This window comes from Anopheles funestus, chromosome 3RL (genome assembly GCF_943734845.2).
Source record: "Anopheles funestus chromosome 3RL, idAnoFuneDA-416_04, whole genome shotgun sequence".
In the NCBI taxonomy this organism is placed as follows: domain Eukaryota; kingdom Metazoa; phylum Arthropoda; class Insecta; order Diptera; family Culicidae; genus Anopheles; species Anopheles funestus.
In genome coordinates, this window is record NC_064599.1 from 405924 (window position 1) to 421063 (window position 15140).

A 15140-nucleotide genomic window follows, 5' to 3' on the forward strand; every position below is an offset into this window, starting at 1 on the left:
TAAAATATGACTATAAGGCGATGTACAAGTAGCAAGGTTAGGGGAACACGCAATCAAATGAGCCATAAATAAAATGGTGTTCGCTTACTATGAAGAGAAAATATTATGGGATGACAATGTTCTGATTTTGTTCTGGGGCGGATTATTACATTTACTTGAGGCATCAAACGTGTGTGCGATTGTGACTAATGGATGGAAAAATGGGTTTTCTGCAGAACGGATATATCCACGTGCAGCATTAAGCGATTAAGGAATTGAAAAGGATAAACTTGGTATGGATAATATTGCAACAGGGAGCTGTGTATGTCATTGAAAGTCGCAATGAATATTACCGTTTATGTTAATTTCATGGATGTGCGTATGTCGTTCTACACGTGTCTGGAAGGTAGTTTTGAGATGTGTTCTTCCTTGAACTAGGACACATGTTTTTTCTTATTTTTGTAGCCAAAGAGAGATAAAAACCATCTGACCTAGAAGCAATTGTATGTTTTATTGATTTTAAAGTTTACATATGAAATATGTAAGCTGTCATGCAATCTCTTACTCTTTCGAAAATTATGAGTTTTAATTCGAAAGAAAAAAATGGATATATTTTGTAACCTACATTATATTTTTGGCATACAGGGTCATTGCCGAGAGGAGGCTTAAAAGTGATAACAACAGCAAAAAATATGCTTGTGGAAATATTTGGCGTATCTTACTGTAGCTTGGTACCGACAACAAAGTCCAAGTCATCCTTTGGGAAAAGCGAGCCACAAATTTCACCGAAAGCTTTTCAAGATCCTTCCGGCGACATGGGGAACTTTCTTTCCTGTCTCGAATTGCCACTGTCCTCTCCCGTTTATTTTCTCGTTTCACCTTTTCTTGAGTCAAATACGATTGCACTGCAAAGTGTGTGTATGTGTGTGTGTTAAAAATAAAAAAAAAATGACAACACGAGATCTCGCGAACACCACATATGTATGTGTGTATGTATATGTGCTTAAGGCAATCTGTTATGTACTGCGGTGGTAGAAATTTATTCTCAATTCGTTGTTTCATAGTGCTCGATCGTTTCGTTAAGTTCTTGTTTGAAATTCGAACAGGATGCAATCTTTTGTTTAAGGCAGTTCTCACACTCGCTGGCTTTTCACTTCATTTTGGAGCATGGCCATCTGTTACAGCGTGTAGTCCACGAGGCGCTCGATAACAGGAGCATAGCGATAGGGTTATTACGTTGCTTGTAAATTGTAACCTTGAACTACCTTTTAACATTTTCTGTTGGGAAAAAATACATAATAGAAAATATGCTTGACATGGCGTCCATCAGGGTGAGGGTTTGTTCTTGCTGTTAATTATCAGATGTTGCCGCGAGGTGTTTTTTTTTATTCCGTTTTGCCAACATATTTTACCATGATACTGAATTTCTCTAAACTCGAAAACAGCATGTCACTATAGTTGAACTCGACTAATGTGAGCGAAAATAGATATGAAAAATTATCAGATCGTGCGATCGTATGTGGGAAGGTAAATAATGTTACACCGCACCCTTAAATGGTTAAACACCTATTGTACGGACAAGGCCATCCCTGGTCGATTGTTGAACATTTTGGGGTGTGTGTTTGGGACTTTTGTGCCACTAATCATTAGTAGAAATCATTTTAGTGAATTAGTTAAAATAGGGAAAACATGTTTCAGATTAAATACACTGTGGTAACGATGCCAAATGGTATAACTAAGTATAATAAGTGTAAGACCATAAGGCAATGGGCCGTTGAAGTAAGACAGTCAACGAAGCATACAGAATCTTTTCTAGGCAAATTTGTACGAAAAAAGTTCATGTGAGTCAAATATATGATATCAACATCTTACGATTTATCATACTGGAACATCTTACACCTTTGGTGTAAGTAAAAAAGTCACTAATATTTTTCCACTCAATCGTAAATGGAGGATAATACATCTCTGCAAACCAGTAGACATGTCTTTTCCGTTTCTATTTATAGTGCTCGGATTGTGAATGCTCCGTTCGATTGTGTTTAATCGAACGACAATTTTGGAAAATGAAAATAACTTTACCGACCCCTTTTTTGCAAACTTCAAATGTTTACTTCGTTACGAATAAATTTCATTTAAAATACAATTTATCGTTACTTAGGCGTGTCAGCAAATGGAAAGTGTGCTAGTTTTCTCATATGATTAACACAGACGTACATATCTCATAGTGGACACTGTCCGAGAATCTAATAGATATGTAGTTTATTTTTGCAGCATAGTGCAGCTTTTGCCTTAAAGAGACCTCTAGCAGGAATTCGAATATTTGGCAAGCACATGTAGAGAAAACTTGTACTGTAGTAACCTTGGTATTTTATCGTATGAATCCCATGAGGTCAAGCAGTTGTAGGATGAGTAGCGACTGGTTGCTGCCATAATAAATTCCCCCGGACAATGAAACGAAGATGTGCTGCTCCGCGATTGGGGCATCAGAAACGCTTGGTTTGACACACACAGCCACTAGACACACTGTCACTGCACTACGTTTTTGCGTTATATATTTCTGGTTTGTTTTAAGAGTTACAGATTAATTAATTGTGTTTCACTTGTTTTGTTAATTTTTTCTCATTTGCCGTAACCTACGTCTCGATATCAATTTCACTATATTCCACTATATTGCACTTTATCCCGGTGTTTGGCTATGTACAGTTGCCACTATTAGCAAACGTCACAGTAGTGAAAGTATGGCAATCCATCAGAACTTTTCTACTACCAGAACAACTAACTAACGCCAAACAGCTTGGGGGTTATGGTGAAGCAATTCACACAATCTAATAGGAACAATTTCGGTAACTGAATACTACGCAATCTCCGACAGTCCGGAAGCAACTAATCAAAATTACTGATTTTCGCACTAAACTCCAGGTTTTCACACTAAAAGATTTCAAATGTTCATTCGGAACGTCACGTAAGGGTTTAATCGGGGAGGTGTAGATAAGCATGGATCCCCCCAGAAACCAGCAACATGTTCCGATATCCGTTATTGTCATTACCGATAGTGATACGAAACATAATCAATATTTGCTGATAGTCCGGCACACTGTTATGATATTAAGCTTTCGGTGTTTTAAAGAGTGTGATGTCGCGCAATGGTTTGGCGTATCTAGTGTATCAGACGTGCACAATTGGATTGTTAAGGCAAGGTAGTCGGTTCATCTTTTCCCAAAACAGGGAAGATATTGCTTGTGAAAATACAAATAACGTTGGTTGAACAATGGACCATTGTTGGTCTGATGGACTGAGGTTTTGCTATTGCTTCAACGTTACACCAACATCACAGACCATTTTTTTGTTTAATATTGTATTTAATGCCTGAAAAAAACTTGCACACAAAAAGTTCTTTTTAATTTTCAATTATTTCCTCAACTATTCGTTTTACGATATACGGCCGTTGAAGAAAAAGATCCTGCCCGTTGCGGGAGTTCGCCCACTGCAACTATGTCCAACTCATACCCCAAACGATATACTTTTTCAGCGACCGCGCGTTAATTGCCGAATAACGTCCCATAATCCGTACCGGATGCGCCGTTTGTATCCGTGTACTATCCGTAGTCGCAAACACACTCACATACATGCACACACATAGTCACGTACGCACACACTAGTGCAGCAAGCATCCTTCTGTGTGTCGGCTCACATGGTACGAGACAAGCTTTGGCCGCTTGTGCACGCGGTAACGGTCGTTTAGCAACTGAAAAATGTATCCTCGTTTGTCTCTGGAAAAGGAGACACAGTTTTCCTCGGGGCTTCGTTTACGATGTTCGGCCATGGTAAACGGAATAAGATCAGAACAGTACGGAGACGTTAATGTGAGAGAGAGGCACGATGGTGCAGTGTTCCAAAGCTTTTTGGTTGCTGTGCTCGCTAAACTGTTCTACGCATACTGGTGGAGACACCGAATACCGCTTATCGTGATGCTTTATTCGCAAGCCTGAGCCAGTGAGTGTCGCGTGAGTTCCCTTTCCGAATAGAATTTTTTACAAACAGCTGATCAACGTGCGGCATGCGCGAAGGAAAATGCGCTCTCGGAATGCTCGCTACGACGATTGGTTTACGCTTCAAAAGAACATTTTAACAGATATGGGAATCGTTTTCAGAAGGGGAAAACGCAGACACTCAATAATCTTTCGTTAAGGAAAGCTTTGAACGGCAGAAGCACGAGCTTTCGGGATTAGTTTCGTCTCCAGTGAGACGAAAACGGTCGACGGAGCTACAACGGTCGACTACATTGGTGTTTAGATGGGTGGATGCGTTTTCATACACACGAAATGTATTGCCCAACTCGCAATCTCTGCTGTCACACAAACGACGGGAAAAGTATTGGAACAGGATGTTTCGTCCGTAATGCCATTAATGGTTTCGTCCGTAATGCCATTGTCGTTAGGGCATCTACCTCGAAAAATTGGAAAACACTTAAAAAGTGTTCTTATCTTACGTACATCAACGACCATGCATCCTCAAACAAAGAATTAAACGATTGTGTTTCAATTATCGTTGTTATTTTAAGGTCAGCTTCTTTGCAACTTCCAGATGGATCTGCTTCTAAAGGTTTTTAATCATGTTATCCTGCAAGATATTATTTTAAAACATTGAACGGATAATGCTAATGATAAGGCTAATAACGTTTTGTATGTAGTTCAAAACATACAATGTTGTAATGATTCTATTGGTAATGGTTTTGATAGTTTTATATCGTTTTTTACCTATTACGTTATTTGAGATTCAGACAATTTCGCTATAATACCTGATAAAAGTATGCTATATCATGCCGAACTCATACCAGTTTAGTTGTCCAAAAATAGGAAAAACATACTGAAGCAACAAATGAACGAACTGTCAGATGTGGAACCATGTAGTAGTCATGTAGCCTCCGAAACAGAAATCCTTCATCGATAGCCACAACGTTAAGTTTGTCGTCATTCAAGGATATCGTTTTTTCGTACCAACATTCCTAAGACCTAACCTCAACCTTGACGCACCCGTTTGTAAATGAGTCATTAAACAAGGTATCTTCTGTATCAAATCCGTTGCATAAGTATGGGTTACGGTTTACGGGCAGCACAAAAGGGTCTAAAATAACTGACCATTTCAATTCGAAGTCATGTTTATTCAAGATACTGCTTGCAAGTGATATAGATTTCGTTACATTTTGGTAGCCGTATCTTGGTCGCATTGCGTGCTCGACCCTTTTAACCACCTTTATATTCTCGCTCCTTTGTCTCGCAGAATAAACACAACGAAAAGTTAATAAATATGTGATTCGAATTTCCGTTGCAGCAGAAATATTACCCCAATCTTGTGAATATCCTTTGTAGCAGTAAGCTTCTGTGGTTACAACAGAATGATGCCATCATCACCAGCGCCGCGAAACCACACACGCGCGTCTGTTTGTGTGATGTGGTTTTAAAAGCGAAGGTAAACGTTACGCTGATGATTTCTTTGTTTCATTTGATGACTTAAAAACTGGGAAACATTTACGCGAGGGAATCTGAAACATTTTCTCAATTAAATATGTTGTTGTATTAAAGGGGGATACACCTGTATAACATAAACCCAATAGGCGTTGTAGTTTCCTCTAGGAAAAACAATAGTTATTTAGAACGATTTGCATCTATATTACAGATTCCATGATAATATGTTTTGATTTTCATTTGTATCTCCATTGAATGGTGAGATAAGATACCACTACAGTATTGTGCTGTATGTATGCCTCTCTCTCTCTCTCTCTCTCTCTCTCTTCCTGGCTTTCTCGTTAAGGGGACCTTAGAGGTCATGCCGGCCATTTCTGACGCACTGGATTGATTTTCCAACGAAGACGGATAGTCAGTTCTTGGTACGGAAGGACGGTCCGGTAGCGATTTGATACCCGGTCCTGTCATATAGAACCGGAGCCGTTTATCACATACACCATCGGACAACCCAAACGGGTGACCAATGGTTTTATTTCTCTAGAGCTTATAACAAGAGATTCCCTTGGTAATCTAATTGTTTAGTGACAAACATGACGTAATATTAGAATTATGCACTGAATGCTCAAATGCAGGCGCTTATTGATAATAAATTCAAACACAATTGAAAGGGAACATAATAAAAATGGATGACGGGAAGTCTGGGAATTGGACATTACTTTTGGCTAGATATGAATTCATTTTATAGAAAAATCGTTGTTCTAAGCTTTTCCCGTATGGAGTATTAGAAGCTTATTAAGATGTTTAATAATTCGCCTTAAAATACACAATCTTTATTGCAATAGCTCACTTCTATCTGGTTTATATTAAACATAATTATTTGAAAGGGTAGTGTAACCTTCTAATAGCGAATGTTTTGAAAATATGTATTATAATTATTTATTATTGCTTTATTTGATCTTATTGATTGGTAACAGATATAAAATTTTGCATCGAATAGTGTCTCATGTGAATGGCAGAAAAAAATCACAATTAAAGCATAAAAAAATATTGCAAACCTGCTACATCAGGAAAGCGAAGGAATAGTGCAAAGAAAAGCTGCGAGACGACCGGAAAAGGGAGATATTGAAACGAAAGGAAAAGTTTTTAATGAGAAAATTTCATTATTTCAAGTTAGCGTTAGCAACAAGCGATTCCACGACTTGGATCTGAGCAGAGTGCCTTAGATAAGATAGGAAAATTAAATGTGAAAGAAAAATTCTTTGCTGCCCGCTAAAAGTGGAGTGATATGGTGGAGATTGGAGAAATTGTCAAACTTAATTTTGAATACAGCGGTGAAAGTTCTGACGACAAAAACTTTTAGACCGAAGAAAACAAAGTGTGGACACCGTTTATTTTGTATATTCCGCTATACATAAATAACTCGAAGACTCGAGGCACATGACATAAACATACGAAAGGATATCGACAAGCTTTTACCACCTTTCCTTGCATGAGGTGTTAAACCGTTTGTTTCTTGATTTTCCCGTCAATTGCTAAGAAAGTCATTAGAGGGGGGAACTGTTCTAGTTGGAAGCTTCTACTTTGCGATAAATACCTGGGGATCTGCAACGCGATCTCGTCGAGACTGTCGGACGGGCTCATGGGCGTCTTCTCGAAAAGCCGCGACGGTCCGAGCGTCAGGTGGCTGAAGCCAGAATTGCAGGACACACCCCGGAAGACTTTGGCACCACGTCGTTGACGTTGGCGCTGCTGCTGTTGTTGCTGCTGTTGTTGCTTTTTGCGCTTTTTGTTCGCCTCCTCGCGCTGGAGATTGTGCAACCGAAAGAAGAATAGCGACATGCTGCTCTTTTACGCGCCGGAATCGCAGATTCGAAATTAGCCGAATTGTTGCGTCCGAAGACGAATTAGGTGTAAGTCGTATGGTATGGATTGGATAGTAACATAATTTATTGATTCAATAAAACAAAAAACATAATACACACCATTGTTACTAGTAACACGCACATATAACATAGAAAGAATATATCAAATAGAAAACGATCAAAATGGCAAGTAGAGTATAATATAACACAAACAGGGGTTCAAATCAGCCGTGAAATTCTAATACTCTTACAACAATTAAAGTATTACTTTATTATAACTGCAAGCAAAACAAATAATACAATAATAACATCTAAACCGTATATGGTATACACAGCATTTTGTGCACTAACAGAAAGCGAACGTGCACTAACAGGAAGCGGAAACGACATTGTACACGAGAGATCAATCAATTGCATCGTTACGATCTCCTTCTGCCAAGAAAGGCTGCAGAAGCCGAGTTGATGAAGATGGTTGCTTGCAAATCAAGTAGAATAAAGTTTAATATGGATTTTTAAGTAACGTAACTAGTTTGACGATAGTTTGATAGAAATACCATATTTTACGACAGTTATTAGCTGCGGCGATGGCGTGTATTAATTGAATGATATGAAAAATTGTATGTATTGCACAGGAACGACGCCAGTTTAGCCTTGAATATTGAGTAAATGGTGGTATAATAAGACTATGGTATCTTTCTATGGAAATCTTTCCGTATTATCAAACGAAATTGCAATGAACAGATATTATTTTGTTATTTCCAAAAGATATTATTTTGTGGCAAGGTTCTGATTTGCATTGTGAAAGTGCGAATATAATGATGAAAAATGACATATGTATAGTACCTTAAATGAAGTAGTAGGTAGCAGGATTATAAAAATCAATTTGACTGCACAATGGATGCGAAGCAAAAGTCAAAAAGCGAAAACGAAAGTCAATTTTGGTAATTCTGAAATGAGTGTAATTTCTCGGTCAAAGTAAAATGAGCATAACCAACTTAGTTGAACATTCACGTTAAGATTGTCTAAACAAAAATCATTAAACATAAGGAAAAGTACCAGAAACGAATAAGGAAGTACAGGAATAGGTTAATATCCTGCATAATGTAAATCGTAATGATCGCAGTGTATGGAAGCAGGTAAAAACATTATACTGTAAAAAATAAAATTATTTTTCACCATTTGTTTCTACTAACGACAGGAAAAGATACTCAACATTGTTACGGAGACAGTCTCCCTTATCCTGCATGTAACATCACAATTTGACCTTTGCTACACGGAAAATGAACCGATTCCTTTACCCTTCCTTTACTTCCCTCAATAGAGGTCGGAACAGAACGGGAAAACTCAAATCAGCGAAGCTTGAATTAGCTAACTCAAGAAAGGAAAAGCGACGGAAAAGTGCATCACACCAGTCTAAACGCCATCACATAAACAAAAACACTGGCAACGTGTTTGTCCGTTGCCGCCATTTTATATGCATCTCACCGCTGCTACAGTCGGACGTCATTGTTCTGCTGCAAGTTCGGTGCCATTATTTTAACTACGTAGCACGCTTTGCATCCTCACACGATCCATACATAAGAAGACAATGACAACTATACCACCGGAACTATTTCGGTTCCGGTGGTAGTTATGTATTTATCTTTGCGTTTCCTGCAACTAACTTCTATGTAAATTCCTCGTTCCAGGAGTTGCAATCGGGATGACGCTGGGTTGTATTTAGTCGGTCTTGTAAAGGCCACAATAAGAAATAACGAATGCACTAAACGGAAGTTTTTAAAAGCGTAAAATACAATATCAAATTGTATTACAGTGCAAACCGGAGTAAAATACATTCTCGGCAAACTTGATATAGGGCAATTTAATCCGTATTTTGTAACAGAGTAGAGTTCTTTCTACAACGGAGAAAGTATTGAGTATTATATACAGCCCAATTAAAATTAGACATAATTAGACAACGTACAGTAAAATAAGCCTCGCTTAAAACGAAAAATAAACATACAAAAGTTATCGTTCTAGAGAGAAATTGCATGTCTTGCCTAATTAGATATTCACCATTCGACAAGTCAAACCTGCAACCATGAACAGTTCGCGAAGTTTAATCTGTTTACGGGGGAAGATTTAATCCGTACTAAATGGAGGCTTCCGAGTTATGGAGAAATCCAGGGTGTCCGTTATTCTTGTTCTACGAGAAAACTAGATATAAATAGACGGAAAATATGGCGCGAGTGATTAATATAGTAGAGAAACCCTCACTCTGCAATTTTTTGTAAAAAGCGCGATAACTGTGTTGAAAGTTTTAGTCAAGTTTAAAGTAGTTGGCTCTACAGACACAATAATTTGTATTCCCTCATTTCCTCAACTATGTTGTGGCAGAAGCACAAGAAAAGGGCTTGAGTTGAATAATAACAGACAGAATAATGCACAATAAGGATAATTGCTCTTGTTGACGAATAATAATGCACTATGGTGGAGTGAAATGAAGATTGGTTCCTTCCAAGGAATGTTTCGATGTTTCTTTAATATTATTTTTAGCTGTATTGAAAATCAATAAATCGTTACTAAAATAATAGCATATTTCAAACATACGTTTCTGGAAACTACTAAATTCTGAGGTAGTTGCACCATTAAGAATTATGTTTAAGAAAATACTCAAATGTATGTTTTTTTTTTATTCATAAAAAACAACTGGACCGTATTGCTATTGTATGCAATTATTTTTGCAAAATAATCCTTATATGGGAAATACCTTTTTAACTTGGTCCGTAGCTTTAAGTTTTTATCAAGGTATGTAAATCTTAGCAATACGGCCATGCCGTTCTTCATGAATAAAAAAAGGAAGAGAAAGGAATCATCGTTAAATCACCATTTAAAGTGATTCTAGTGTAAAGTGAAGTATGAACAGACAAACATTCGCAATTTGTGTAATTTCCAGTAAACTACGCAACGATCACTATTTGCATATATCTACGAATGAACCTACTTCATCCCATAGGTGTCCGTCCGCGTCGATTGTGGTCCAATGACTTTGTCTCTGCAGGCTTTTGTTTACCAAACCGCTCACCATATATCGTTAATGGCATTACACAATCGCAAGTCTCCGTTGGTCAATGCCTTGATTGGCAGTGTCGGGATAATTAATCTTCATTTGATGGTACACACCTCCAACTAAGAGAAAGCCAACGTAAATGACGAATCCTTCCGTATTTCCTTTGATTAACTCGACCGTTTCGCTTTGGTTGACTTACAGTCAACATGATTTTTCGGTTCGATACGGTTGAGAAGTTTGCGCTTACGATAAACAATCCAAGAAGGATTAAGGTGGGCATAATTTATGATCCACTAGTTGGGTGAGAGTAAATTTGAAAAGATGGATATAATAATGGATATTAATAATAGAATCATTGCGACGCATCCGGCAAGTTTAAAAGGAACTGAGAATGCTCCGGCAGGATTGGGATGGCACTTATGAGCTGAAGTGTGTCGACTAATTGAGTCCCAAGTGTAAGGAGAGAGTTAGTGAAAGGTGGTGAAAAACACGCATACAATCACTAAGACGTTCACACAACCCGAGAGTATCACGTTCTGGCAACACAAATACTGTCCATCTTCGACAATGCATCAGCGTATCCTAGATATTGTGTATAAATAAAATATGTTCTCTAAGGAAAGGGGCGGACATGCTATGCCTGTTGTATGTGCATACTTCCATGCATGCTTACACAGTGAACTACAAGCGGTGTACATGTCCCGTTCGTACGTGTACAATAATAATTGCCTTATGACAAAATGCATTCTACACCAACACAGCACCAGAAAGATTTTCCCCCTGGGAGAATTTCTCGCTAGTTCCGTCAGTGAAACAAAAGCATTATAAGCAAACCGAAGGAATCAAACGAGGAAAGATATTTTTACAACCTCTTAATTGTCAACGGCATTACGATTACGTCAACGGCACGAACGGTGAGATGGTTTGCTATTGAGGTATTTTTCACCAGCAAGTGTAAGTCATTGCAACAGTCGTTCACTGTCCTCTTTTGACACTTTTCTAGGCCCGATTGATAACCTCGTTAAAGGGATCAAATAAGCTTTAAGCAAGGAGATAAGACAAAAGTCACTCACTGTAAACTGTGTATACTGTCACTGTATTCTGAATTAAGTCGGTAACATATCTACTTTAAAGCACTTTCGTGATGTCGTTCGTAAGCTGCAGGATATAAATTTGATGTCATACATTATTTGTGTTACAAAACTTTGTGTTAAAGGTGTTCTTACTAGGGCTAATATGACAAACGGCGCCAGTCCCACAAGGCACAATCGGGTATCAAATCCCATCCGAATCGTTGCCCCGTCTATCCGGACTGACTATCCGGCTACATCGTAACTGAGTATCTGTACGAAGTAAAAGAACAAAAAAAGGTTTTCGCACCAGCTTATGAAGTTAGAGTGTCAAAGGGGTAGTAGCATTGTCTGTTTCACAGCATGAGGTACGACGGAGACCGGATATTTTAACTCTTATGGCATTTCTTGCTTCATGCGTGTTTGACCGGGTATGGTGAAAATCGATACCATAAATAACAATAACAGTCCATTCTATACCCCGTCAACCGAGTGGCAAGGAGATTCAAGGTTCAGCCAGGTTTCGTCGGAAACCCCAGCGGTAAGATTCGGAACGTGCCGAAGAACAACACTCTTAGCTAGGGTTATTTTTAAATACTTTCCCATCTCGAAAAGTGGGATTGAGACCCGCGAGGATTACACATACGAGTTCCAACGTTGCGAGTAACATTCTTGTCGTGTCCTTCGCCATCACGCCATAGTATCAACCTATCCTAGAACCATGCGGTGTTCAACATGCTGTGAACTATTAATTTTTAGATCGCCATCAATTTTCGATTGAAACTTAAAAGCAAATGGAAACATATTTTCTTTCTCAACCTACTGTGCACCATGGTAAGTTAACAGCCGACGCAAAGATACGACAAAGAGTCCCCTTCACTAATGTAGCGACAAAGATGATGATCTTGCTATCAGTTAAAGGGTTGTGCTGCAAAGTCGAACATTGACGTGCTCTTCTGTATCCTACATTCGCTGTCTACCTGTTTTTCGAAGTGTATTGATTTTAACCAAATTGTAGGTCATACACTTAACACACAAAACCTTTGTTCTTCAAAATCCACTACGAGAAACACATTTCACGGCTTATGGAATGGGTCAGTGAGGAAGGAAACTCAATCAAGCTAAGTTCCTTTGCTTCCAGAGCACATGGCAGCGCATGGATCACAATCATCTTTGTTTTGAATTATGCACATGAACTATTTTCCTGCTAGATTTTACGGTTTGATGTAGTGAAAGGTTGTTTTTATTTAGACTTAGAATACTGTTGACAAAAATGTTATTAGTGTTGATTGAAACGGTAATTTTTACTTCTGTTTGTTATTTGAAAATTTTGTTTGATCATCGATCACCGCACCGATGGATATCCGAATGAATGTCCGATGGATATTTATAATACAAAAAATGATAAAACAAAACTACTTTAATTTAATTTGATGTTTCTTTTGTTTGGTATATTATTTCACCGACAGCGTGTATATTTTCGTTTGTTTTGTTTCTTGTGTATATATTAGGTAGTTAACATGTTGACAGTTTATGTAAGTTAAATCGTATTTATGCTTTTTTTCTGTCGTCGAACGGGGTCGTGAATAAAACCAAGTAAATTGTGTGTCGACTTAAATAAATCCTTGAACCGTCTGCCAAATGTCGACGAGTATACACTGAACACTTACCAATTGAAGTGGAAAAACGAAAACATATTTCGGGAAAGCGGACAGGACCAATGTTCAATGTTCGCCGATGACAGAAGTAGTCTGCAAATTATGCAAAATGAACCGTTCCGAAAATAACGAAAAGAAATTCAGTCTAACGGAACTAAGCTGTTATATTGCGTACAATTTATTTTACACGCTTTTGCAATCGATGTTGTTGTCAAAGGCTTTTCAGTTTGTTTTCTACTGCTGGTACGTGATCGAAAAAAGAAAGACAGTCAGCATCAATTGCAATCAGTCATTTAAAATAAAGCTATTTTTATTTGTCTTATAACTCCGAATTGTATAGCAAAGGTACAACGAGACATGTTTGTTACCATCTCTTTGAAGCTAAAAATAATATTAATCTGTTGTGCAAAACATTTGGAATTAAATTCGCACTTCAAATAAAATTTTTCTTTTTCGCTGACAGAGCACAATTAACAATTCCGTCCACTTTAGCGAACGGCCTAATTTACGTTTCTTGATGATGAGTTGGAAAACTTATTTATTTCATCATGACTAACAATACTTCAAAATCTTGTAGCAATACATGACTCCAAAACGACCAATACAATGTCCTGCGGAAAGACCCAAACTCTCGATAAGACATTACTTTCATTGTCTTCACATTCCTTGTGTAAACTTTATTGCTTCACTTTTACCTCTTATGCACAGACCTTTCTAAAACCACCAACTGACTATGACGTGATGGAACAGAATAAAAATAGGGAAAAATCGCAATGTCCTCAGTTTCGAAATACAATCTACTCAGTTTTTACGGCTGTCCATTTAGCGTGAAAATTGTTTCAGCATTACTTTTTAATCTCCTACCCTTCAAAAGGTTGAAAATAAATGCGGTAGCAAGAATTTAATATGCCACAATGTATAAGATATGGTAGGTCACAAAAAAGATGGAACGGGATGTGTTTTTCTGATCGATACGGGGATTTTGCAAAGCTTTTGCTTTCTTTTTTCTGTGAGCTTTCCGTAAGGAAATGTCATAGTAATGACGGTTAAATTGTTTGCACCAGTTAACAGTGCTAAGCTTCAGCTGTTGTTTGAGAAGATTTGAAAACAGCCAGCAGCTAGAGCAAACATAACACACACTAAGCAATGACGGGACATTCCCTTTTTCACTGGCTTAGGGCGTTAATGAGTTCTTGCAGAGCAGAACCATCAACGACTTTTGTTTATGGAATTTTTGGAAGGTACCTTAAAATACCGTCATACATTCATCCCAAAAGGTACCCGGTTGGTGGTTGGAAAAATTTCAATTAAAACATATTGAGCGCACGAACTATGCACGGTTCGCCGAGTAAGAGAAAATCCCATATTCGCACGGTACCGTCGTAGAAGGTTACCGTTCCGTTATATGTTCGTATCATTGTGGCTTTATCACGCGCAACAGCAAAACCAATTGCCTAAACGACAGGACATTGCAATGAATAACGAATGAACTAATTACAAACACTGAAACAATACGGCGCGCTGGGTAACGAATGAATTACCTACCCGGCATTAGCGACCAACGAGAACATACCAATAGAACAGAAAAATTGCACTACCAAAAGAAAGAACCTTGTTGGATTTTACATCCCGTTTGTTTCGTTGGTTTATTATTTTTGGACAATGTTTGCTTGGACTGGCGTATTCGTTTCATTTGCTCTCCAATATATTCCTCACGGTACATCGAAAATAAGGGTTATTCTGGGAAACGTTCTGACTTTATGATTAATTCACAGTGTTAGCTAAGCAACAAAATTAGTATCCTCTTGTCATATCGATCGGATTGTATTGCTATTATTAATCTTATTATTATTAATCTTATTATTATTCGCTTTATTATCGTGCTTGGAATATCGAGTCGTAGTTCATTTGCCCCAATACGTTATAGCCAGTGAGGAAGTGTTCTACTAAATTATCCATTCGAGTAGTTTTCTTGGGCAAGCTGTGTCATTCGCTTCTGAATTTTATCGGTAGTGCCATGGTGTCCAAAGAATCATCGGTGAAATAAGTGTTTATTA

General features: G+C 38.0%; 1 protein-coding gene across 7 annotated transcripts in view; it reads right to left on the minus strand.

Annotated features, from left to right (window-relative positions):
- LOC125768199 (potassium channel subfamily T member 2) overlaps positions 1-15140 on the minus strand; it is a 112379-nt gene that overhangs the window by 35864 nt on the left and 61375 nt on the right. For 6 of the 7 annotated variants that reach the window (XM_049435535.1, XM_049435536.1, XM_049435534.1 and 3 more), the window contains exon 2: positions 7039-7289. The exons of the other annotated variant lie outside the window; for it this stretch is intronic. In XM_049435535.1, the coding sequence (XP_049291492.1) occupies positions 7039-7289 (251 nt within the window). The remainder of the gene's footprint in view (positions 1-7038; positions 7290-15140) is intronic. 7 annotated transcript variants of the gene reach the window in all.